Source organism: Oncorhynchus kisutch, linkage group LG30 (assembly GCF_002021735.2).
Source record: "Oncorhynchus kisutch isolate 150728-3 linkage group LG30, Okis_V2, whole genome shotgun sequence".
Classification (NCBI taxonomy): Eukaryota; Metazoa; Chordata; class Actinopteri; order Salmoniformes; family Salmonidae; genus Oncorhynchus; species Oncorhynchus kisutch.
In genome coordinates, this window is record NC_034203.2 from 44,040,054 (window position 1) to 44,065,377 (window position 25,324).

Below are 25,324 nucleotides of genomic sequence, written 5' to 3' on the forward strand. Positions count from 1 at the left end.
GTAGATTGGAGAGGAGTAGACTGTAGGGACAGAGGAGTAGACTGTAGGGACAGAGGAGTAGACTGTAGGGACAGAGGAGTAGACTGTAGGGACAGTGAGTGTGGTAGATTGGAGAGGAGTAGACTGTAGGGACAGTGAGTGTGGTAGATTGGAGAGGAGTAGACTGTAGGGACAGTGAGTGTGGTAGATTGGAGAGGAGTAGACTGTAGGGACAGAGGAGTAGACTGTAGGGACAGAGGAGTAGACTGTAGGGACAGAGGAGTAGACTGTAGGGACAGAGGAGTAGGCTGTAGGGACAGAGGAGTAGACTGTAGGGACAGTGGAGTAGACTTTAGGGACAGTGAGTGTGGTAAATTGGAGAGGAGTAGACTGTAGGGACAGTGAGTGTGGTAGATTGGAGAGGAGTAGACTGTAGGGACAGTGAGTGTGGTAGATTGGAGAGGAGTAGACTGTAGGGACAGTGAGTGTGGTAGATTGGAGAGGAGTAGACTGTAGGGACAGTGAGTGTGGTAGATTGGAGAGGAGTAGACTGTAGGGACAGTGAGTGTGGTAGATTGGAGAGGAGTAGACTGTAGGGACAGTGAGTGTGGTAGATTGGAGAGGAGTAGACTGTAGGGACAGTGAGTGTGGTAGATTGGAGAGGAGTAGACTGTAGGGACAGTGAGTGTGGTAGATTGGAGAGGAGTAGACTGTAGGGACAGTGAGTGTGGTAGATTGGAGAGGAGTAGACTGTAGGGACAGTGAGTGTGGTAGATTGTAGAGGAGTAGACTGTAGGGACAGTGAGTGTGGTAGATTGGAGAGGAGTAGACTGTAGGGACAGTGAGTGTGGCATTTACCTGGAGTTTTGGCATTGGCTGCTGCTTCTTCCCCATCTGCTGTCACCTTCAGAAAGATCTGGAAGGAAGAAACATCAGCTATTCATTTGGACCCAATGTATGTGTTCAAATAGAATACAGGCCACCTACTCTTGTAAACCTGACCATGTGTGCCAAGTTTCACCATGATCCCGAGTAGGGCTGTGGCGGTCATGACATTTCGTCAGCCGGTGATTGTCAAGTGAATAACGGTCGGTCTCACGGTAATTGACCGTTAATTAACGTAAACACATTTAGCATCGCCTGGCTTCCCCACACAGCCTACAAGCCACTGATGCAGACCTACATTTTAAAAAGTCTAATAAATCCATGTAATATATTCTACACCTTCACAATAAATCCATGATTTATTTTAGACAGGTCTAAAGAAACATGATATGAAGAAAATGTAGTATATTTCAGAAGATCAGAATAGCATCCTCTGAGTCAATCCTTCTGTTAGGTCCTGATCTGGCTGTGCCATATGGCTATGTTCTACACTAGTTCATTGAGCAGACAAGATTTGCTGAGAATTCTGTGGCATTATTTTGTAGTATGAAGAATACAATTGAACAAAGCTGAATAAAATATAAACATTTTCTCCAAACGATTTGAGAGAGTATGCACACACATGCGGCTATTCTGTGTTGAGTGGTTAATAACCTGTTGGTACTAGGGGGCAGTATTTTCATTTTTGAAAAAAAACATTCCCGTTTTAAACGGGATATTTTGTCAGGAACAGATGCTAGAATATGCATATAATTGACAGCTTTGGATAGAAAACACTCTAACGTTTCCAAAACTGTAAAGATATTGTCTGTGAGTATAACAGAACTGATGTTGCAGGCGAAATCCTGAGAAAAATCCAATCCGGAAGTGCCCCAGGTTTTGAAAGCGCTGCTTCCAATGAGTCCCTATTGAGCTGTGAATGTGCCATCAACGAGCTTACACTTTCTCCGTATTCCCCAAGGTGTCTCCAGCACTATGACGTAGTTTTACGCATTTATGTTGAAGAATAGCCGTAGGCGGCCACATTGCGTAAGTGGTCACATGGTGGCTCCGAGAGAGATTCTCCCGTAAAATACAGAGGTAGCCATTACTCCAATCGGTCCTACTGAATAACTAATTGTCCTGACGGATATATTATTGAATAGATATTAGAAAAACACCTTGAGGATTGATTATAAACAACGTTTGCCATGTTTCTGTCGATATTATGGAGCTAATTTGGAATATTTTTCGCCGTTTTCGTGACTGCAATTTCCGGGCGATTTCTCAGCCAAACGTGAAGAACAAACGGAGCTATTTCAGCCTACAAAAATAATATTTTGGGAAAAAATTAACTTTGGCTATCTACCTGGGAGTCTCGTGAGTGAAAACATCCGAAGTTCATCAAAGGTAAACGATTTAATTTGATTGCTTTTCTGATTTGTGACAAGGTTGCCTGCTGCTAGCAAGGCATAATGCTATGCTAGGCTATCGATAAACTTACACAAATGCTTGTCTAGCTTTGGCTGTAAAGCATATTTTGAAAATCTGAGATGACAGGGTGATTAACAAAAGGCTAAGTTGTGTCTCAATATGATTTTCATGAATAGGAATATTTTCTAGGGATATTTATGTCCGTTGCGTTATGCTAATTATTGTCAGGCGGTGATTACGCTCCCGGATCCGGGATGGGGAATATCAAGAGGTTTTTAACAAAGAAATAGGTCCTCCTAGATGCTTAATTTAGAGTTATTAATGTAACTTTAGTTGTTCTATAAACGTTGGGCTGATATGTTTAGATGTTTAATACATTGTAAGGCTAATGAGGACTTGAAAAAAGTCACGGTATGAGCTCTGCTTTGTATTTTTTGCCCAGGCTGTACTGTCACGTTGACTGTCTTCAAACTCCGTCTTACTTCTCATAGATGAGCCAAGGCGCAGCATGTAGTTCCACATCTTTAATAAAGTGAAACCTTCACAAAAAAACGAACATGACGCAACCGTGGCGCACACAAACACTCACAGAAAATAAATAATTACCCACAAACACAGGTGGGGAAAAAGGCTGCCTAAGTATGATTCCCAATCAGAGACAACGATAGACAGCTGCCTCTGATTGGGAACCATACCAGGCCAACAAAGAAACAGACTAACTAGAATGTCCACCCAAATCACACCCCGACCTAACCAAATAGAGAAATAAAAAGGCTCTCTAAGGTCAGGACGTGACATGTACACACTACATCATTCTCTCATTCACAAGTTGACAAGCACTTGATAATGCCTCAGATTTCACTGCGGCATCCCCTTTGTGTGGCCGTAATGCAAACTAAAAAAAAATCCATGCCTTTTGCAGCCTGGAGTGCCGAGTTGTACCCTTCTCCCTGAGTACTAAGCAATCCGAAGCGGCTCTCACTCACATGGCTCTCCATAAAGTGATCGGGTCTTTCTGACAGGCTACAAATGAAGACAGACACATCGAGGACGCAACTGTGCACGTCCCAGCTCCCCTACCACCTTCCCCTCCTCCCCAGTCCCCCTACCCCCATTCTCACCTCCCCTACCAGATTCCCCTCCTCCCCAGTCCTATCTCCCCTACCCCCATTCTCACCTCCTCCAGTGAGGTGTCAGAGATGCCGAAGCTGCTGAGGCCCATGTCTCCCAGTGTTTCCTCTAGTTCTCTGAAGAGGGAGGCGTAGGCCCGGTGCTTGAAACCCTTGTTGGGCAGCAGGAAGGTCAGCTCCTGGCCGATGGCCTCGATCAGCTTGGCTTCTGGGACGTGGTGATGGATCAGCGTGGTGATGTTGTCCACGTCACCTGGGAGAAGATAAAGGTTTTGTATACAGATAGATTGTTTGATTGACGTATTGATGATGAGGGAGGATGGACACGGGGTGAATATTACAGAACTAGTGGTTGATTAGAGTATCTAGACACACACACACGATCACACACACTTCCCCACCATCCAGAGCTCTCTCCAGCTGCTGGGACTGGCCCTGGGATTCCTCTTTCACCTTGGTGCAGGTGGAACAGGTACAGGAACACTCTGAGGCACAGTCACACTCATTCTGATAGACAGAGAGAGAGAGAGAGAGAGAGAGAAGCACAGAGAAAGAGGGAAAGAGCGAGAGAGAGAGAGAGAGAGAGAGAGAGAGAGAGAGAGAAGCACAGAGAAAGAGGGAAAGAGCGAGAGAGAGAGAGAGAGAGAAGCACAGAGAAAGAGGGAAAGAGCGAGAGAAAGAGAAAGAGAAAGAGAGAGAGAGAGAGAGAGAGAGAGAGAAGCACAGAGAAAGAGGGAAAGAGCGAGAGAGAGAAGAAAGAGAGAGAGAGAGAGAGAGAGAGAGACAGAGAGAGAGAGACAGAGAGAGAGAGACAGAGAGAGAGAGAGAGAGAGAGAGAGAGAGAGAAGAAACAACAACATGTTTAAAACACTTTAAAATTTGACCCGTTTCAAGAAACTAGGTGTATGTTGCATGTCCATATTTCACAGGAGAGGTTTTGTTTATAAAAAAATGCAGAAATGCATTCTGGAACATCTGAACTATCATGTGCCCTAATAACAAATACGTGTATGTCGTCTGTAAATACGAATGAAATGGTTAAATAACGAGCCTAGTTGGTTTAGCCAAGAACAAATACAGGAACCTTCCCGTTAGCCATGATTGGCTGAGATAATGAGTGGGCTGGACATGCCGAGAGATGAGTTCGGATTGGTCTGCCATGTAGCATGCTTCTGTCTATCACATGAGCTGCTAAGTATGTGTGTATAATCCTGTCGATCACGGCTTTTTTTGAAAGATATGAAGACCTGAAAAAGTTTAGCTATTGCTCTCGTCATTGCTGCCCTGAAGTGGTCCCGTGAGGCTCAGTTGGTAGAGCATGGTGCTTGCAACGGCAGGGTTGTGGGTTCGATTCCCACGGGGGACCAGTACGAGAATGTATGCACTCACTACTGTAAGTCGCTCTGGACAAGAGCGTCTACTAAATGCTAAATATGCCAAAATATATATATATTTAATATTAAATGATGCTAGAGGATGCTCATGCTGACTCTGAAAATGAATCAGACGATGAGGAAATCCCTGATTTTGGTAAGAACATTTGAATTGAACCAGACTTCGTAGAGTCTTCAGATGACAATGGTGGGGAAGAAACGGTGTCTTTTGTCACGGAAGAAGTTGACCGAGTTTTGAAATCAGTGGAATGCCCGGTCAAAGCAGAGAGATGATTTCCAAATGTGGAGAAAGTATAAAAGATGGCTGTTGGATAAAACACCTGTTTCCGGATTACATCTTCAAACGAAGGGCAACCATGGCATCCGTGACAGAGGAAGAAACATTCATCCATGTGTCTATCCATGAGTCTAGCTACATTTTCAGATATTATATGTTTCTATATATTATAAGTTGTTTTCATTTCAAGTTAAGTCCTACTTTTTGCTAGCTATCTAACGTTAGCTGGCTGGCTCGCTATCTAACGTTAGCTGGCTGGCTCGCTATCTAACGTTAGCTGGCTGGCTCGCTATCTAACGTTACATGTTTATTTTATTTATTTATTTTATTTCACCTTTATTTAACCAGGTAGGCTAGTTGAGAACAAGTTCTCATTTGCAACTGCGACCTGGCCAAGATAAAGCATAGCAGTGTGAGCATACAACAAAGAGTTACACATGGAGTAAACAATTAACAAGTCAATAACACAGTAGAAAACGAAGGGGGGGTCTATATACAATGTGTGCAAAAGGCATGAGGAGGTAGGCAAATAATTACAATTTTGCAGATTAACACTGGAGTGATAAAAGATCAGATGGTCATGTACAGGTAGAGATATTGGTGTGCAGAAGAGCAGAAAAGTAAATAAATAGAAACAGTACGGGGATGAGGTAGGTGAAAAGGGTGGGCTATTTACCAATAGACTATGTACAGCTGCAGCGATCGGTTAGCTGCTCAGATAGCTGATGTTTGAAGTTGGTGAGGGAGATAAAAGTCTCCAACTTCAGCGATTTTTGCAATTCGTTCCAGTCACAGGCAGCAGAGTACTGGAACGAAAGGCGGCCAAATGAGGTGTTGGCTTTAGGGATGATCAGTGAGATACACCTGCTGGAGCGCGTGCTACGGATGGGTGTTGCCATCGTGACCAGTGAGCTGAGATAAGGCGGAGCTTTACCTAGCATAGACTTGTAGATGACCTGGAGCCAGTGGGTCTGGCGACGAATATGTAGCGAGGGCCAGCCGACTAGAGCATACAAGTCGCAGTGGTGGGTAGTATAAGGTGCTTTAGTGACAAAACGGATGGCACTGTGATAGACTGCATCCAGTTTGCTGAGTAGAGTGTTGGAAGCCATTTTGTAGATGACATCGCCGAAGTCGAGGATCGGTAGGATAGTCAGTTTTACTAGGGTAAGCTTGGCGGCTTGAGTGAAGGAGGCTTTGTTGCGGAATAGAAAGCCGACTCTTGATTTGATTTTCGATTGGAGATGTTTGATATGAGTCTGGAAGGAGAGTTTGCGGTCTAGCCAGACACCTAGGTACTTATAGACGTCCACATATTCTAGGTCGGAACCATCCAGGGTGGTGATGCTAGTCGGGCATGCAGGTGCAGGCAGCGACCGGTTGAAAAGCATGCATTTGGTCTTACTAGCGTTTAAGAGCAGTTGGAGGCCACGGAAGGAGTGTTGTATGGCATTGAAGCTTGTTTGGAGGTTAGATAGCACAGTGTCCAGAGACGGGCCGAAAGTATATAGAATGGTGTCGTCTGCGTAGAGGTGGATCAGGGAATCGCCCGCAGCAAGAGCAACATCATTGATATACACAGAGAAAAGAGTCGGCCCGAGAATTGAACCCTGTGGCACCCCCATAGAGACTGCCAGAGGACCGGACAGCATGCCCTCCGATTTGACACACTGAACTCTGTCTGCAAAGTAATTGGTGAACCAGGCAAGGCAGTCATCCGAAAAACCGAGGCTACTGAGTCTGCCGATAAGAATATGGTGATTGACAGAGTCGAAAGCCTTGGCGAGGTCGATGAAGACGGCTGCACAGTACTGTCTTTTATCGATGGCGGTTATGATGTCGTTTAGTACCTTGAGTGTGGCTGAGGTGCAGCCATGACCGGCTCGGAAACCAGATTGCACAGCGGAGAAGGTACGGTGGGATTCGAGATGGTCAGTGACCTGTTTGTTGACTTGGCTTTCGAAGACCTTAGATAGGCAGGGCAGGATGGATATAGGTCTGTAACAGTTTGGGTCCAGGGTGTCTCCCCCTTTGAAGAGGGGGATGACTGCGGCAGCTTTCCAATCCTTGGGGATCTCATACGAGATGAAAGAGAGGTTGAACAGGCTGGTAATAGGGGTTGCGACAATGGTGGCAGATAGTTTCAGAAATAGAGGGTCCAGATTGTCAAGCCCAGCTGATTTGTACGGGTCCAGGTTTTGCAGCTCTTTCAGAACATCTGCTATCTGGATTTGGGTAAAGGAGAACCTGGAGAGGCTTGGGCGAGGAGCTGCGGGGGGGGCGGAGCTGTTGGCCGAGGTTGAAGTAGCCAGGCGGAAGGCATGGCCAGCCGTTGAGAAATGCTTATTGAAGTTTTCGATAATCATGGATTTATCAGTGGTGACCGTGTTACCTAGCCTCAGTGCAGTGGGCAGCTGGGAGGAGGTGCTCTTGTTCTCCATGGACTTCACAGTGTTCCAGAACTTTTTGGAGTTGGAGCTACAGGATGCAAACTTCTGCCTGAAGAAGCTGGCCTTAGCTTTCCTGACTGACTGCGTGTATTGGTTCCGGACTTCCCTGAACAGTTGCATATCACGGGGACTATTCGATGCTATTGCAGTCCGCCACAGGATGTTTTTGTGCTGGTCGAGGGCAGTCAGGTCTGGGGTGAACCAAGGGCTGTATCTGTTCTTAGTTCTGCATTTTTTGAACGGAGCATGCTTATCTAAAATGGTGAGGAAGTTACTTTTAAAGAATGACCAGGCATCCTCAACTGACGGGATGAGGTCAATGTCCTTCCAGGATACCCGGGCCAGGTCGATTAGAAAGGCCTGCTCACAGAAGTGTTTTAGGGAGCGCTTGACAGTGATGAGGGGTGGTCGTTTGACTGCGGCTCCGTAGCGGATACAGGCAATGAGGCAGTGATCGCTGAGATCCTGGTTGAAGACAGCGGAGGTGTATTTGGAGGGCCAGTTGGTCAGGATGACGTCTATGAGGGTGCCCTTGTTTACAGAGTTAGGGTTGTACCTGGTGGGTTCCTTGATGATTTGTGTGAGATTGAGGGCATCTAGCTTAGATTGTAGGACTGGCGGGGTGTTAAGCATATCCCAGTTTAGGTCACCTAACAGAACAAACTCTGAAGCTAGATGGGGGGCGATCAATTCACAAATGGTGTCCAGGGCACAGCTGGGAGCTGAGGGGGGTCGGTAGCAGGCGGCAACCGTGAGATACTTATTTCTGGAGAGAGTAATTTTCAAAATTAGTAGTTCGAACTGTTTGGGTATGGACCTGGAAAGTATGACATTACTTTGCAGGCCATCTCTGCAGTAAACTGCAACTCCTCCCCCTTTGGCAGTTCTATCTTGACGGAAGATGTTATAGTTGGGTATGGAAATCTCTGAATTTTTGGTGGCCTTCCTGAGCCAGGATTCAGACACAGCAAGGACATCAGGGTTAGCAGAGTGTGCTAAAGCAGTGAGTAAGACAAACTTAGGGAGGAGGCTTCTGATGTTGACATGCATGAAACCAAGGCTTTTTCGAACACAGAAGTCAACAAATGAGGGTGCCTGGGGACATGCAGGGCCTGGGTTTACCTCCACATCACCCGCGGAACAGAGAAGGAGTAGTATGAGGGTGCGGCTAAAGGCTATCAAAACTGGTCGCCTAGAGCGTTGGGGACAGAGAATAAGAGGAGCAGGTTTCTGGGCATGGTAGAATATATTCAGGGCATAATGCGCAGACATTATCTGTGTATAGCTAATGTTAGCTGGCTGGCTCGCTATCTAACGTTACATGTACGATCTGTGTATAGCTAACATTAGCTGGCTGGCTCGCTATCTAACGTTACATGTACGATCTGTGTATAGCTAATGTTAGCTGGCTGGCTCGCTAACTAACGTTACGTGAATATTCTGTGTAGGAGCTCGAGAAAGGTATACCTGAACATTCAAGGGCCATTTTCTCAAAAGTGGGGTTACAAGTTTATCAACTTTCAAAGTAGAATGACTTTCCCTTTTTTCCTCAACTGTAGTGTGTGATTTACCATTTTCGAGCTTGGAGTCTCTACCTTTATCCAATGTAAAAAATAAATAAAAATAAAATGCTGTAACTAAGGACTGAATCCAGGTGGTGGTCACAAATATATTTGCACATAGAGAAGGACAACATAATTGTAACACTCTACCAGGTCCTTTACACAGAGACACTCTACCAGGTCCTTTACACAGAGACACTCTACCAGGTCCTTTACACAGAGCTACTCTACCAGGTCCTTTACACAGAGACACTCTACCAGGTCCTTTACACAGAGACACTCTACCAGGTCCTTTACACAGAGACACTCTACCAGGTCCTTTACACAGAGCTACTCTACCTGGTACTTTACACAGAGACACTCTACCAGGTCCTTTACACAGAGACACTCTACCAGGTCCTTTACACAGAGACACTCTACCAGGTCCTTTACACAGAGCTACTCTACCAGGTCCTTTACACAGAGCTACTCTACCAGGTCCTTTACACAGAGCTACTCTACCAGGTCCTTTACACAGAGACACTCTACTAGGTCCTTTACACAGAGACACTCTACTAGGTCCTTTACACAGAGACACTCTACCAGGTCCTTTACACAGAGCTACTCTACCAGGTCCTTTACACAGAGCTACTCTACCAGGTCCTTTACACAGAGCTACTCTACCAGGTCCTTTACACAGAGCTACTCTACCAGGTCCTTTACACAGAGACACTCTACCAGGTCCTTTACACAGAGACACTCTACCAGGTCCTTTACACAGAGCTACTCTACCAGGTCCTTTACACAGAGCTACTCTACCAGGTCCTTTACACAGAGCTACTCTACCAGGTCCTTTACACAGAGACACTCTACTAGGTCCTTTACACAGAGACACTCTACTAGGTCCTTTACACAGAGACACTCTACTAGGTCCTTTACACAGAGACACTCTACCAGGTCCTTTACACAGAGACACTCTACCAGGTCCTTTACACAGAGACACTCTACCAGGTCCTTTACACAGAGACACTCTACCAGGTCCTTTACACTATTTAACACAGAGGCACTCAGAGGCATAGTTATTCTGAGAGAGGAGAATGACAACATAAGCATCGTCCACCTTAGCCAATTATCTGGCCCTTTTAATACTATTCTATTGTATCACCATCTCTTGAATACTACTCTAGTGTATCTCCTGTTGAATACTATTCTAGTGTATCTCCTGTTGAATACTATTCTAGTGTATCTCCTGTTGAATACTACTCTAGTGTATCTCCTGTTGAATACTATTCTAGTGTATCTCCTGTTGAATACTATTCTAGTGTATCTCCTGTTGAATACTATTCTAGTGTATCTCCTGTTGAATATTATTCTAGTGTATCTCCTGTTGAATACTATTCTAGTGTATCACCTCTTTTTTCCTCACGTCCTTCATGCGTCGGACCAGGGTGAGGTAGAATCCCACCCCGAAGCAGTTCTTGAGGAAGAGGGGGGAGCCACAGCAATGGAGCTGGCCCTTAGAGATGATGGCGACACGGTCACTCAACAGGTCAGCCTCGTCCATGTGGTGAGTGGACAGGATCACTGTACGGCCTGGGGTTAGAGGTCAGAGGTCAGGACTAGGAGCTAGGTCACTCAACAGGTCAGCCTCGTCCATGTGGTGAGTGGACAGGATCACTGTACGGCCTGGGGTTAGAGGTCAGAGGTCAGGACTAGGAGCTAGGTCACTCAACAGGTCAGCCTCGTCCATGTGGTGAGTGGACAGGATCACTGTACGGCCTGGGGTGAGAGGTTAGAGGTCAGAGGTCAGGACTAGGAGCAAGGTCACTCAACAGGTCTGCCTCGTCCATGTGGTGGGTGGACAGGATCACTGTACGGCCTGGGGTTAGAGGTCAGAGGTCAGGACTAGGAGCTAGGTCACTCAACAGGTCTGCCTAGTCCATGTGGTGAGTGGACAGGGACACTTGCACGCCCTGGGAGACAGGGGTCAAAGGTTAGAGAGAGTTGATTGTAGTGCTTGGATAGGGAAGCAAGCTGCAGACAAGGTGGAGCAGGGAAGGGAAACACCAGTCCTTGAAGGCCTGAGTACCTGCCTGTTTCTCTCTTCAGCCTGGCACTGAATTACTCCCAGAGAAGTGCTGAAACACGGTTTCCCAGGTCTAAACCAGGTGTAGTGGCTAGGGGTGGTACCTGTGCGGTATTTGAGTAGCAGGTCCCAGATGGACCGTCTGGAGTAAGGGTCGACCCCCGACGTGGGCTCATCCAGGATCACAATCTTTGACCCCCCAACAAATGCCATGGCAACAGACAGCTTCCTCTGCATACCCCCTGCAAAGAGTGAGAACGGACGTTATTTCAGGCGAAACACAATAAACAATGTAGGGTAAAACACTACAAAATCTGAGACGTTGCAAGGGCCTGGCTAATTCATTTGCAGTAGCAAAGATTCGACAAAGAAAAAAGGAAGACCCCGAAACAGTATCTGCTCACAAGTGTGTTTCATGCCTTAGGTCTCCATAAGAACCTGGCTGTCTCCCCCCTGAGGGGTCCTGTGCCTCGTTGTCTCCCCCCTGAGGGTCTGTGCCTCGTTGTCTCCCCCTGAGGGGTCCTGTGCCTCGTTGTCTCCCCCTGAGAGGTCCTGTGACTCGTTGTCTCCTCCCTGAGAGGTCCTGTGACTCGTTGTCTCCCCCTGAGAGGTCCTGTGCCTCGTTGTCTCCCCCTGAGAGGTCCTGTGACTCGTTGTCTCCCCCTGAGAGGTCCTGTGCCTCGTTGTCTCCCCCCTGAGAGGTCATGTGACTCGTTGTCTCCTCCCTGAGAGGTCCTGTGACTCGTTGTCTCCTCCCTGAGAGGTCCTGTGCCTCGTTGTCTCCCCCCTGAGAGGTCCTGTGACTCGTTGTCTCCCCCTGAGAGGTCCTGTGACTCGTTGTCTCCCCCTGAGAGGTCCTGTGCCTCGTTGTCTCCCCCCTGAGAGGTCCTGTGACTCGTTGTCTCCCCCTGAGAGGTCCTGTGCCTCGTTGTCTCCCCCCTGAGAGGTCATGTGACTCGTTGTCTCCTCCCTGAGAGGTCCTGTGACTCGTTGTCTCCTCCCTGAGAGGTCCTGTGACTCGTTGTCTCCCCCCTGAGAGGTCCTGTGACTCGTTGTCTCCCCCTGAGAGGTCCTGTGCCTCGTTGTCTCCCCCTGAGAGGTCCTGTGACTCGTTGTCTCCCCCTGAGAGGTCCTGTGCCTCGTTGTCTCCCCCCTGAGAGGTCCTGTGACTCGTTGTCTCCCCCCTGAGAGGTCCTGTGACTCGTTGTCTCCTCCCTGAGAGGTCCTGTGCCTCGTTGTCTCCCCCCTGAGAGGTCCTGTGACTCGTTGTCTCCCCCTGAGAGGTCCTGTGCCTCGTTGTCTCCCCCCTGAGAGGTCCTGTGACTCGTTGTCTCCCCCCTGAGAGGTCCTGTGACTCGTTGTCTCCCCCCTGAGAGGTCCTGTGCCTCGTCGTCTCCCCCCCTGAAAGGTTCATTGTCTTTCTTATGAGGCAAGCCCACACACCCAGCCTGACCCACCTGAGAGGTTCTGTGCCTCCTCGTCTCTCTTATGAGGCAGGCCCAGGTCCTCCAGCATGACCTCGACCGCCTGTTGAGCCTCAGCCTGAGAGGTGCCCTTCAGCATGGAGTAGAACAGGATGTGTTCCTCCACCGTCAGACTGGACAAAGAGGAGGGAGAGAGGTTGTCAGTCACTACAGCAGACACGTGAACACATGTCTGAACTGTTAATTGTAGGAAACAAACGTTCGTCAATCTGCTATGTCATCAATCTGCTATGTCATCAATCTGCTATGTCATCAATCTGATATGTCATCAATCTGCTATGTCGTCAATCTGCTATGTCATCAATCTGCTATGTCATCAATCTGCTATGTCATCAATCTGTTATGTCATCAATCTGCTATGTCATCAATCTGTTATGTCATCAATCTGCTATGTCATCAATCTGTTATGTCATCAATCTGTTATGTCATCAATCTGTTACGTCATCAATCTGCTGTGTCATCAATCTGCTGTGTCATCAATCTGTTATGTCATCAATCTGTTATGCCGTCAATCTGCTGTGTCATCAATCTGTTATGTCATCAATCTGTTATGTCATCAATCTGTTATGTCATCAATCTGTTATGTCATCAATCTGTTACGTCATCAATCTGCTACGTCATCAATCTGTTACGTCATCAATCTGAAATGTCATCAATCTGATATGTCATCAATCTGTTATGTCATCAATCTGTTATGTCATCAATCTGCTGTGTCATCAATCTGTTGTGTCATCAATCTGCTGTGTCATCAATCTGTTATGTCATCAACATGCCAGTCCTATGATTGAACTGACTACTCAAGATTCTAGAAAAGTGCCAGTGGGTATATGGAGGACTCTGTTTGGAGAGGACATTGTACTGAAACACAGCCGAGCAGGAGGAGGAAGAGGAGGAGGACTCGCTGTTTGAAGAGGACATTGTACTGAAACACAGTCGAGCAGGAGGAGGAGGAAGAGGGAGAGGAGGATGAGGGAGAGGAAGAGGAGGAGGACTCACTGTTTGAAGAGGACATTGTACTGAAACACAGCCGAGCAGGAGGAGGAGGAAGAGGGAGAGGAGGAGGAGGGAGAGGAAGAGGAGGAGGACTCACTGTTTGAAGAGGACATTGTACTGAAACACATAGCTGAGGAGGAGGAGGAAGAGGGGAAAGAGGAGGAGGAGGGAGAGGCAGAGGAGGAGGACTCACTGTTTTGAAGAGGATATTGTACTGGGACTTATAGCTGAGGAGGAGGAGGAAGAGGAGAAAGAGGAGGCGGAGGGAGAGGAGGAGGAGGGAGAGGAAGAGGAGGAGGACTCACTGTTTGAAGAGGATATTGTACTGGGACTTATAGCCGAGGAGGAGGAGGAAGAGGAGGAAGAGGAGGAGGAGGGAGAGGAAGAGGAGGAGGACTCACTGTTTGAAGAGGATATTGTACTGAAACACATAGCTGAGGAGGAGGAGGAAGAGGGAGAGGAGGAGGAGGGAGAGGAGGAGGAGGGAGAGGAAGAGGAGGAGGAGGGAGAGGAGGAGGAGGGAGAGGAAGAGGAGGAGGAGGAAGAGGAGAAAGAGGAGGTGGAGGAGAGGAAGAGGAGGAGGACTCACTGTTTTGAAGAGGATATTGTACTGGGACTTATAGCCATGGAGGTGAGAGGGGGAGGAGGAGGGAGAGGAAGAGGAGGAGGACTCACTGTTTTGAAGAGGATATTGTACTGGGACTTATAGCCATGGAGGTGAGAGGGGGAGGAAGAGGAGGAGGAAGAGGAGGAAGACTCACTGTTTGAAGAGGATATTGTACTGGGGACACATGCCCATGGAGGTGAGAGGGGGAGGAAGAGGAAGGGGAGGAGGAAGAGGAGGAGGACTCACTGTTTGAAGAGGATATTGTATTGGGACACATAGCCGAGGAGGAGGAGGAAGAGGGGGAGGAGGAGGAGGAAGAGGGGGAGGAGGATGAGGAGGAGGAGGAGGGGGAGGAGGAGGAGGAGGAGGAGGAGGAGGAGGACTCACTGTTTGAAGAGGATATTGTACTGGGGACACATGCCCATGGATGTGCGGATACTGTCCATGTCAGTCCTGATGTCTTTCCCGTTGATAAAGGCTGTCCCAGATGTAGGAGGGAACAGACCAGTCAGGATAGACCTGGAGAGAGACACACCACACGCACGCACGCACACACACACGCACGCACGCACGCGATTAAGAAGACTGGGATGGCATGACACACACACTCATGTCATCAACCCTATAAAGTCATCTCGGCACCCAGAACCAAATCGGACACAATGACCAGCCCCTCTGTGACTATCACTATCAACCTTCTTTATTCCTCACAGACATGTTCTCTGGATAACTCGATCGCTAATAGCTGTATTCGAACATTTAGGCTAATTCAATATTGTATAGGTGATATTCTAGACCACAAAATTAGGACAATAAAGTTAGTGCTCTGCAGACTAGGTAGAGTTTTTTTTTTGGGGGGGGGGGGTAGCCTGGACTTCCTGTAGACTACAGCACAAAACAGATCTGGGGAGACCAGGCTAGGTACAATACATACATAGTGGTGGTTTTCCCGGCTCCGTTGTGTCCTAGGAACGATGTGATCTGGCCCTCGTAGAAGGCGATGCTGAGGTGATCCACGGCCGGACGGGATCCCCCAGGAAACACCTTGACCAAGTCCTGAATCTCTACCCCCACGGTCAGCCCTGCTGGCTCCGGCTCAAAGAACAACTGACCTGTAGTAAAAAGGGAGGAAGACACCCAAAATGGAGGAAGACACCCAAAATGGAGGAAGACACCCAAAAGGGAGGAAGACACCCAAAATGGAGGAAGACACCCAAAAAGGGAGGAAGACACCCAAAATGGAGGAAGACACCCAAAAGGGAGGAAGACACCCAACATGGAGGAAGACACCCAACATGGAGGAAGACACCCAAAAGGGAGGAAGACACCCAAAAGGGAGGAAGACACCCAAAAGGGAGGAAGACACCCAAAAGGGAGGAAGACACCCAACATTTACAATGGTTTAGATCTGGCTCATATCTACAAGGCTACCACTTATCAGTTGGCCCATTGACTAATTGTAATTAGGGGGTAAGGTCTGGTTGCTATTGCTAAACCAGATCGGTGGCCAGGCGTACTGGTTATGGCTACATACCTCAAGCCAGAGATGGGCCATAAGTAAAGTGGCATGGAGGATGATAAATGATGTTCTAACATACATGGGATTGACTGGTCAGACAATCACCTGAGGCCTCTCTAGCCAATCACACAGTAGCTACGTGAGGCCTCTCTAGCCAATCACAGAGTAGCTATATGAGTCCTGTCTAGCCAATCACATCGTAGCTACCTGAGCCCTGTCTAGCCAATCCCAGAGTAGCTACGTGAGGCATCTCTAGCCAATCACAGAGTAGCTATCTGAGTCCTATCTAGCCAATCAGGGTACATGAGTCCTGTCTAGCCAATCAGGGTACATGAGTCCTGTCTAGCCAATCACAGCACATGAGTCCTGTCTAGCCAATCACAGCCCCTACCTGTCAGGTCCTCTTCCTGCTTCTCCTTGTTCTGTTCTTCTTCCTGTCGTTTCAGCAGCTCCTCCCTCTCTCTCTCCATCCTCTCTCTCTTGTCCTGGTGTTTGCAGGGTTTCTTTACCCCCACGCCATTACACCTCCTAGGTGAACACATACTGTCTACGTCCTTGTCCACGTCGGGCATCTCTGGATCTGCAGGGAGAGACAGATACACAGTCACTCTACAACGTTTCACCACTGTGAGAGAAACTCATGGGATAGAAGACCCATTACAAAGGTAGGTCATATCACTCCTTCAATCAAAGTTCAACCAGTATGTTCATATGTATGCCTGTATATACTGTCTATATATGATACTATTGTTCACTGTCAATATATGATAATAATATTCATATACTGTCTACATATGATTCTATAGTTCATATACTGTCTATATGTGATTATAATATGTATATACTGTTAATATATGATTATAATAGTCATATATAGTCTACATATGATTCTATTGTTCACATACTGTCTATATGTGATTATAATATTCATATATTCATATATGCCAGCAGCATACCACCCTGCATACAACTGCTGGCTTACTTCGGAAGCTAAGCAGGGTTGGTCCTGGTCAGTTCCTGGATGGGAGACCAGATGCTGCTGGAAGTGGTGTTGGAGGGCCAGTAAGAGGCACTCTTTCCTCTGGTCTAAAAAAATATCCCAATGCCCCAGGGCAGTGATTGACACTGCCCTGTGTAGGGTGCCGTCTTTCGGATGGGATGTTAAACGGGTGTCCTGACTCTCTGAGGTCATTAAAGATCACATGGTACTTATTGTAAGAGTAGGGGTGTTAACCCCGGTGTCCTGACTCTCTGAGGTCATTAAAGATCCCATGGCACTTATCGTAAGAGTAGGGGTGTTAACTCCGGTGTCCTGGCTAAATTCCCAATCTGGCCCTCAAACCATCACGGTCACCTAATAATCCCCAGTTTACAATTGGCTCATTCATCCCCCTCCTCTCCCTTGTAACAGGTTGTTTGTGTAAATGAGAACGTGTTCTCAGTCAACTTACCTGGTAAAATAACGGATAAATAAATAAGAAATTATATTCATATACTGTCAATATGTCTATATATGATAATAATATTCATATACTGTCAATATATGATAATAATATTCATATACTGTCAATATATGATAATAATATTCATATACTGTCTATATATGATAATAATATTCATATACTGTCAATATATGATAATAATATTCATATACTGTCTATATATGATAATAATATTCATATACTGTCTATATATGATAATAATATTCATATACTGTCTATATATGATAATAATATTCATATACTGTCAATATATGATAATAATATTCATATACTGTCAATATATGATAATAATATTCATATACTGTCAATATATGATAATAATATTCATATACTGTCTATATATGATAATAATATTCATATACTGTCTATATATGATTATAATATTTTGCTGCTGCAGACTGGGCATCCTGAAGGTGTAATACATTATAATAATGAAATAAATCAGACCAGTGTGTTGTTGTTATTTTCTCGACAAAACAAGAACACTTCTGTTCAGATGTTCGATAGACAAACAGACTTTGAACATCTCAGACAAAGTGTCCTAAAGAACAACTAGTGGTTACAGTACAACTTAACCACAACCTTCTGATCTGACAGTACCAGGGCAGTCACCCTGTCTGAAGACACTTATAGAGACAGAGACCGTGTCCCTAGACACTTATAGTGGACAGAGACCTGACTAAAGACACTTATAGAGACAGAGACCAGACTAAAGACACTTATAGAGACAGAGACCAGACTAAAGACACTTATAGAGACAGAGACCAGGCTAAAGACACTTATAGAGACATAGACCAGACTAAAGACACTTATTTCGACAGAGACCAGACTAAAGACACTTATAGAGACAGAGACCAGACTAAAGACACTTATAGAGACAGAGACCAGACTAAAGACACTTATAGTGGACAGAGACCAGACTAAAGACACTTATAGTGGACAGAGACCAGACTAAAGACACTTATAGAGACAGAGACCAGACTAAAGACACTTATAGAGACAGAGACCAGACTAAAGACACTTATTTCGACAGAGACCAGACTAAAGACACTTATAGAGACAGAGACCAGACTAAAGACACTTATAGAGACAGAGACCAGACTAAAGACACTTATAGTGGACAGAGACCAGACTAAAGACACTTATAGTGGACAGAGACCAGACTAAAGACACTTATAGAGACAGAGACCAGACTAAAGACACTTATAGAGACAGAGACCAGACTAAAGACACTTATAGAGACAGAGACCTGACTAAAGACACTTATAGAGACAGAGACCTGACTAAAGACACTTATAGAGACAGAGACCAGACTAAAGACACTTATAGAGACAGAGACCAGACTAAAGACACTTATAGAGACAGAGACCAGACTAAAGACACTTATAGAGACAGAGACCAGACTAAAGACACTTATAGAGACAGAGACCTGACTAAAGACACTTATAGAGACAGAGACCTGACTAAAGACACTTATAGAGACAGAGACCTGACTAAAGACACTAACCTGAGTCTGGAATGTTGGAGAGGGCGGGTTCAGACCTTTGCCAATAGGAGGGCTGGAATGGGAAGTAGAATGGTCGTCCAATCCCATACTGACCTGGAGAGAGGAGGGAGGGGTTTATTATACAGTACTGTATCCTTTTTAGTAAACAACGACAGCGTAATGCCGCTTGCAGGTGTCTTGGAGTCCGAGTCTCCTTAGGCTAACCCTAACCACCGCACCAATAAGGATTAACTACAGCTCCAATAAGGGTTAATTACGGCTGTAATAAGGGTTAACTACAGCTCCAATAAGGGTTAACTATGGCTCCAATAAGGGTTAACTACAGCTCCAATAAGGGTTAACTACAGCTCCAATAAGGGTTAACTACAGCTCCAATAAGGGTTAACTACGGCTCCAATAAGGGTTAACTATGGCTCCAATAAGGGTTAACTATGGCTCCAATAAGGGTTAACTATGGCTCCAATAAGGGTTAACTACGGCTCCAATAAGGGTTAACTAGGGCTCCAATAAGGGTTACCTACTGCTCCAATAAGGGTTAACTACGGCTCCGATAAAGGTTAACTATGGCTCCAATAGGGGTTAACTACAGCTCCAATAAGGGTGAACCACTGCACCAATAAGGGTTAACTACGGCTCCAATAAGCGTTAACTACGGCTCCAATAGGGGTTAACTACAGCTCCAATAAGGGTTAACCACTGCACCAATAAGGGTTAACTACGGCTCCAATAAGGGTTAACCACTGCACCAATAAGGGTTAACTACGGCTCCAATAAGGGTTAACTACGTCTCCAATAAGGGTTAACTACGGCTCAGATAAGGGTTAACTACGGCTCCAATAAGGGTTAACCACTGCACCAATAAGGGTTAACTACGGCTCCAATAAGGGTTAACTACGGCTCAGATAAGGGTTAACTACGGCTCCAATAAGGGTTAACCACTGCACCAATAAGGGTTAACTACGGCTCCAATAAGGGTTAACTACGTCTCCAATAAGGGTTAACTACGGCTCAGATAAGGGTTAACTACAGCTCCAATAAGGGTTAACTACAGCTCCAATAAGGGTTAACTACGGCTCCAATAGGGGTTAACTACAGCTCCAATAAGGGTTAACCACTGCACCAATAAGGGTTAACTACGGCTCCAATAAGGGTTAACTACGGCTCCAATAGGGGTTAACTACAGCTCCAATAAGGGTTAACCACTGCACCAATAAGGGTTAAATTATTAGACCAAATTTGAGGACACAACAGTTCACTTGACACAAGAATAAACCAAACGTTACACTGTTGATTTTATGTGCATTTTAGATTTAGTGTACTTTTCGCAACATTTGTTGATAACGAAATCTGAAAATACTTTGAAATCATTCCGTAATAATAATATGAATGGGAAATGTGGGGTAGGTAAGACAAAACATTTACCAGGGTTTGAGTGAGAGGACTAACCGGTGTTTTCCAAGTGGCAACGCACACCTTTCCAAAATGTGTACGGTTCCTAAGTCATTTCAATGCACTTTTATGACTCAAAGAAGAGTGACTAGCTACGTTATAAAATAGGATCTTTTTTACCTCTCCTAGCTGTGCCGTTGAGGAACTACAGCAAGCACACTTATTTTGTTTGGAACCCAACCCTAGATCCCAGCCTTCACACAATTATTGTGTTGTTGTTTTTACGCAAATCCCAAAATTCCCCCCCATATTAAATTGCAATCTGGGTTAGATGGGCATCATTTGAAAGCTTGTTCTATTGTCAACATGACTATAAAACAGGATCCTACAGTGTTAGGCTTTCACAAGGCGATTCAGACAAACTGATGATAATTTTGATGCGGATAGAAAGGAGTCTTGAGTGAATTCAGGCGAATTTCCATGGCAAAGTTTCTGGACAATAGACAGACATAGGCTCCGTTCAGAACAACCCAGGGTATGACGCCATGTTATTTTGTTACTGTTGGCCTACATCAAACATAGTGGTCATAAATGTTGACACTGTATATGACATAGGTTTTATGATATGGAAATGTGAAGTGCACATTTGAACTCACAGGTGTTTGACTTGCTTGTAATGACTTGAACGCGGTATTTATTATCATCCTCAACGTCTTATCTTTCAAATACATACGAGTCCTCTTAATTTATAGCATTCCCTTGACTCAGACAATAAAAATATTTGCAAAAGTCGCCCAATTAGCAGGAGGGATGAGGGAAAACCTGTTGCTTTGCGGTGCTCAAGTTCAGAATGTCTGTCAGTCAAAACCCGTACAGAGCTGTGAAGCGCGGAGCCTGAGCTCTGACGTCATGTATAGCATGTTTACTGTACAGCACAGGAGGTTGGTGGCACCTTGCTTGGGGAGGACGGGTTCGTGGTAATAGCTGGAGCGGAGTCAGTGGAATGGTATCAAATAAATCAAACACGTGTGTGATTCCACGAGCTCCGTTGGGGCAGCAGGGTAGCCTAGTGGTTAGAGTGTAGGGGCGGCAGGGTAGCCTAGTGGTTAGAGTGTAGGGGCGGCAGGGTAGCCTAGTGGTTAGAGTGTAGAGGTGGCAGGGTAGCCTAGTGGTTAGAGTGTAGGGGCGGCAGGGTAGCCTAGTGGTTAGAGTGTAGAGGCGGCAGGTAGCCTAGTGGTTAGAGTGTAGGGGCGGCAGGGTAGCCTAGTGGTTAGAGTGTAGAGGCGGCAGGTAGCCTAGTGGTTAGAGTGTAGGGGCGGCAGGGTAGCCTAGTGGTTAGAGTGTAGGGGCGGCAGGGTAGCCTAGTGGTTAGAATGTAGAGGCGGCAGGGTAGCCTAGTGGTTAGAGTGTAGAGGCGGCAGGGTAGCCTAGTGGTTAGAGTGTAGGGGCGGCAGGGTAGCCTAGTGGTTAGAGTGTAGAGGTGGCAGGGTAGCCTAGTGGTTAGAGTGTAGAGGCGGCAGGTAGCCTAGTGGTTAGAGTGTAGGGGCGGCAGGGTAGCCTAGTGGTTAGAGTGTAGGGGCGGCAGGGTAGCCTAGTGGTTAGAGTGTAGGGGCGGCAGGGTAGCCTAGTGGTTAGAGTGTAGGGGCGGCAGGGTAGCCTAGTGGTTAGAGTGTAGAGGTGGCAGGGTAGCCTAGTGGTTAGAGTGTAGGGGCGGCAGGGTAGCCTAGTGGTTAGAGTGTAGGGGCGGCAGGGTAGCCTAGTGGTTAGAGTGTAGGGGCGGCAGGGTAGCCTAGTGGTTAGAGTGTAGAGGCGGCAGGTAGCCTAGTGGTTAGAGTGTAGGGGCGGCAGGGTAGCCTAGTGGTTAGAGTGTAGAGGCGGCAGGTAGCCTAGTGGTTAGAGTGTAGGGGCGGCAGGGTAGCCTAGTGGTTAGAGTGTAGGGGCGGCAGGGTAGCCTAGTGGTTAGAATGTAGAGGCGGCAGGGTAGCCTAGTGGTTAGAGTGTAGAGGCGGCAGGGTAGCCTAGTGGTTAGAGTGTAGGGGCGGCAGGGTAGCCTAGTGGTTAGAGTGTAGAGGTGGCAGGGTAGCCTAGTGGTTAGAGTGTAGAGGCGGCAGGTAGCCTAGTGGTTAGAGTGTAGGGGCGGCAGGGTAGCCTAGTGGTTAGAGTGTAGGGGCGGCAGGGTAGCCTAGTGGTTAGAGTGTAGGGGCGGCAGGGTAGCCTAGTGGTTAGAGTGTAGGGGCGGCAGGGTAGCCTAGTGGTTAGAGTGTAGGGGCGGCAGGGTAGCCTAGTGGTTAGAGTGTAGGGGCGGCAGGGTAGCCTAGTGGTTAGAGTGTAGGGGCTGCAGGGTAGCCTAGTGGTTAGAGTGTAGAGGCGGCAGGGTAGCCTAGTGGTTAGAGTGTAGGGGCGGCAGGGTAGCCTAGTGGTTAGAGTGTAGGGGCGGCAGGGTAGCCTAGTGGTTAGAGTGTAGAGGCGGCAGGGTAGCCTAGTGGTTAGAGTGTAGAGGCGGCAGGGTAGCCTAGTGGTTAGAGTGTAGAGGCGGCAGGGTAGCCTAGTGGTTAGAGCGTTTGGACTGGTAACCGGAAGGTTGCAAGTACAAACCCCCGAGCTGACAAGGTACAAATCTGTCGTTCTGCCCCTGAAAAGGCAGTTAACCCACTGTTCCTAGGCCGTCATTGAAAATAAGAATTTGTTCTTAACTGACTTGCCTAGTTAAATAAATGAAGGTTCCAGACATTATTATGAGCCAACCGCCACTGCGTTCCAATTTAGGTGCTTTATCAGTGATCAAATCTGCTATTTTAAACCCATATACGGGTACAAGTGAAAAGGGCTACCCATTTTATGGGTGGCTTACTCTACAAACACACAGAAACACACAACCCCCGAAACACAACCCCGCACTCCCTCTAACCTGGGAAGACGTTGTCAAGGTACCATGCCAGGAAGCCATAGAGCACGGCGTCAAACATCATCATGCCTATGGAGGTGAAGAAGGAGTAGGCATCGCCCTCTAGTGGACTGGTGCCAATGTTGTCCCACTGCAGACCCAGGCCCTGCTCCTCATAACGAGACAGGTACTCCGTCCCAAAACCAAACGCTACTGGGGACAGCAGACTCTGAGGGAAAACACACAGGTACATGCAGAAAATCACTCTATTGATCTATGTGTGAGGGTTGAGGGGATGTTAAGTTATATACCAGACTGAGGGGATGTTATGTTATATACCAGACTGAGGGTTGAGGGGATGTTATGTTATATACCAGACTGAGGGGATGTTATGTTATATACCAGACTGAGGGTTGAGGGGATGTTATATACCAGACTGAGGAGATGTTATATACCAGACTGAGGGGATGTTATGTTATATACCAGACTGAGGGGATGTTATATTATATACCAGACTGAGGAGATGTTATATACCAGACTGAGGGGATGTTATGTTATATACCAGACTGAGGGGATGTTATATACCAGACTGAGGGGATGTTATATTATATACCAGACTGAGGAGATGTTATATACCAGACTGAAGGGATGTTATGTTATATACCAGACTGAGGAGATGTTATATACCAGACTGAGGGGATGTTATGTTATATACCAGACTGAGGAGATGTTATATACCAGACTGAGGAGATGTTATATTATATACCAGACTGAGGAGATGTTATATTATATACCAGACTGAGGGGATGTTATATTATATACCAGACTGAGGGGATGTTATATTATATACCAGACTGAGGAGATGTTATATACCAGACTGAGGGGATGTTATGTTATATACCAGACTGAGGGGATGTTATATTATATACCAGACTGAGGGGATGTTATATACCAGACTGAGGGGATGTTATATACCAGACTGAGGGGATGTTATGTTATATACCAGACTGAGGGGATGTTATGTTATATACCAGACTGAGGGATGTTATATACCAGACTGAGGGGATGTTATATACCAGACTGAGGGGATGTTATATACCAGACTGAGGGGATGTTATATTATATACCAGACTGAGGGGATGTTATATACCAGACTGAGGGGATGTTATATACCAGACTGAGGGGATGTTATGTTATATACCAGACTGAGGGGATGTTATGTTATATACCAGACTGAGGAGATGTTATATACCAGACTGAGGAGATGTTATATTATATACCAGACTGAGGAGATGTTATATTATATACCAGACTGAGGAGATGTTATATACCAGACTGAGGAGATGTTATATTATATACCAGACTGAGGAGATGTTATATTATATACCAGACTGAGGGGATGTTATGTTATATACCAGACTGAGGGGATGTTATGTTATATACCAGACTGAGGAGATGTTATATTATATACCAGACTGAGGGGATGTTATATTATATACCAGACTGAGGGGATGTTATATACCAGACTGGGGGGATGTTATATACCAGACTGAGGGGATGTTATATACCAGACTGAGGAGATGTTATATACCAGACTGAGGGGATGTTATATACCAGACTGAGGAGATGTTATATACCAGACTGAGGGGATGTTATATTATATACCAGACTGAGGGGATGTTATATACCAGACTGAGGGGATGTTATATTATATACCAGACTGAGGGGATGTTATGTTATATACCAGACTGAGGGTTGAGGGGATGTTATGTTATATACCAGACTGAGAGGATGTTATGTTATATACCAGACTGAGGGTTGAGGGGATGTTATATTATATACCAGACTGAGGGTTGAGGGGATGTTATGTTATATACCAGACTGAGGGTTGAGGGGATGTTATGTTATATACCAGACTGAGGGTTGAGGGGATGTTATGTTATATACCAGACTGAGGGTTGAGGGGATGTTATGTTATATACCAGACTGAGGGTTGAGGGGATGTTATGTTATATACCAGACTGAGGGTTGAGGGGATGTTATATTATATACCAGACTGAGGGGATGTTATATTATATACCAGACTGAGGGGATGTTATGTTATATACCAGACTGAGAGGATGTTATATACCAGACTGAGAGGATGTTATATATATACCAGACTGAGGGGATGTTTATTATATACCAGACTGAGGGGATGTTATATACCAGACTGAGGAGATGTTATATACCAGACTGAGGGTTGAGGGGATGTTATGTTATATACCAGACTGAGGGGATGTTA

General features: G+C 46.2%; 1 protein-coding gene across 1 annotated transcript in view; it reads right to left on the reverse strand.

Moving 5' to 3' along the window:
* LOC109884498 (retinal-specific phospholipid-transporting ATPase ABCA4) overlaps window positions 1-25,324 on the reverse strand; it is a 108,962-nt gene that overhangs the window by 35,623 nt on the left and 48,015 nt on the right. Inside the window, 11 exon segments of the mRNA XM_031809885.1 lie at window positions 838-895; window positions 3,455-3,660; window positions 3,809-3,914; window positions 10,481-10,662; window positions 11,260-11,397; window positions 12,613-12,752; window positions 14,627-14,758; window positions 15,174-15,351; window positions 16,150-16,338; window positions 18,768-18,860; window positions 23,065-23,269. Of these exon segments, the coding sequence (XP_031665745.1) occupies window positions 838-895; window positions 3,455-3,660; window positions 3,809-3,914; window positions 10,481-10,662; window positions 11,260-11,397; window positions 12,613-12,752; window positions 14,627-14,758; window positions 15,174-15,351; window positions 16,150-16,338; window positions 18,768-18,860; window positions 23,065-23,269 (1,627 nt within the window).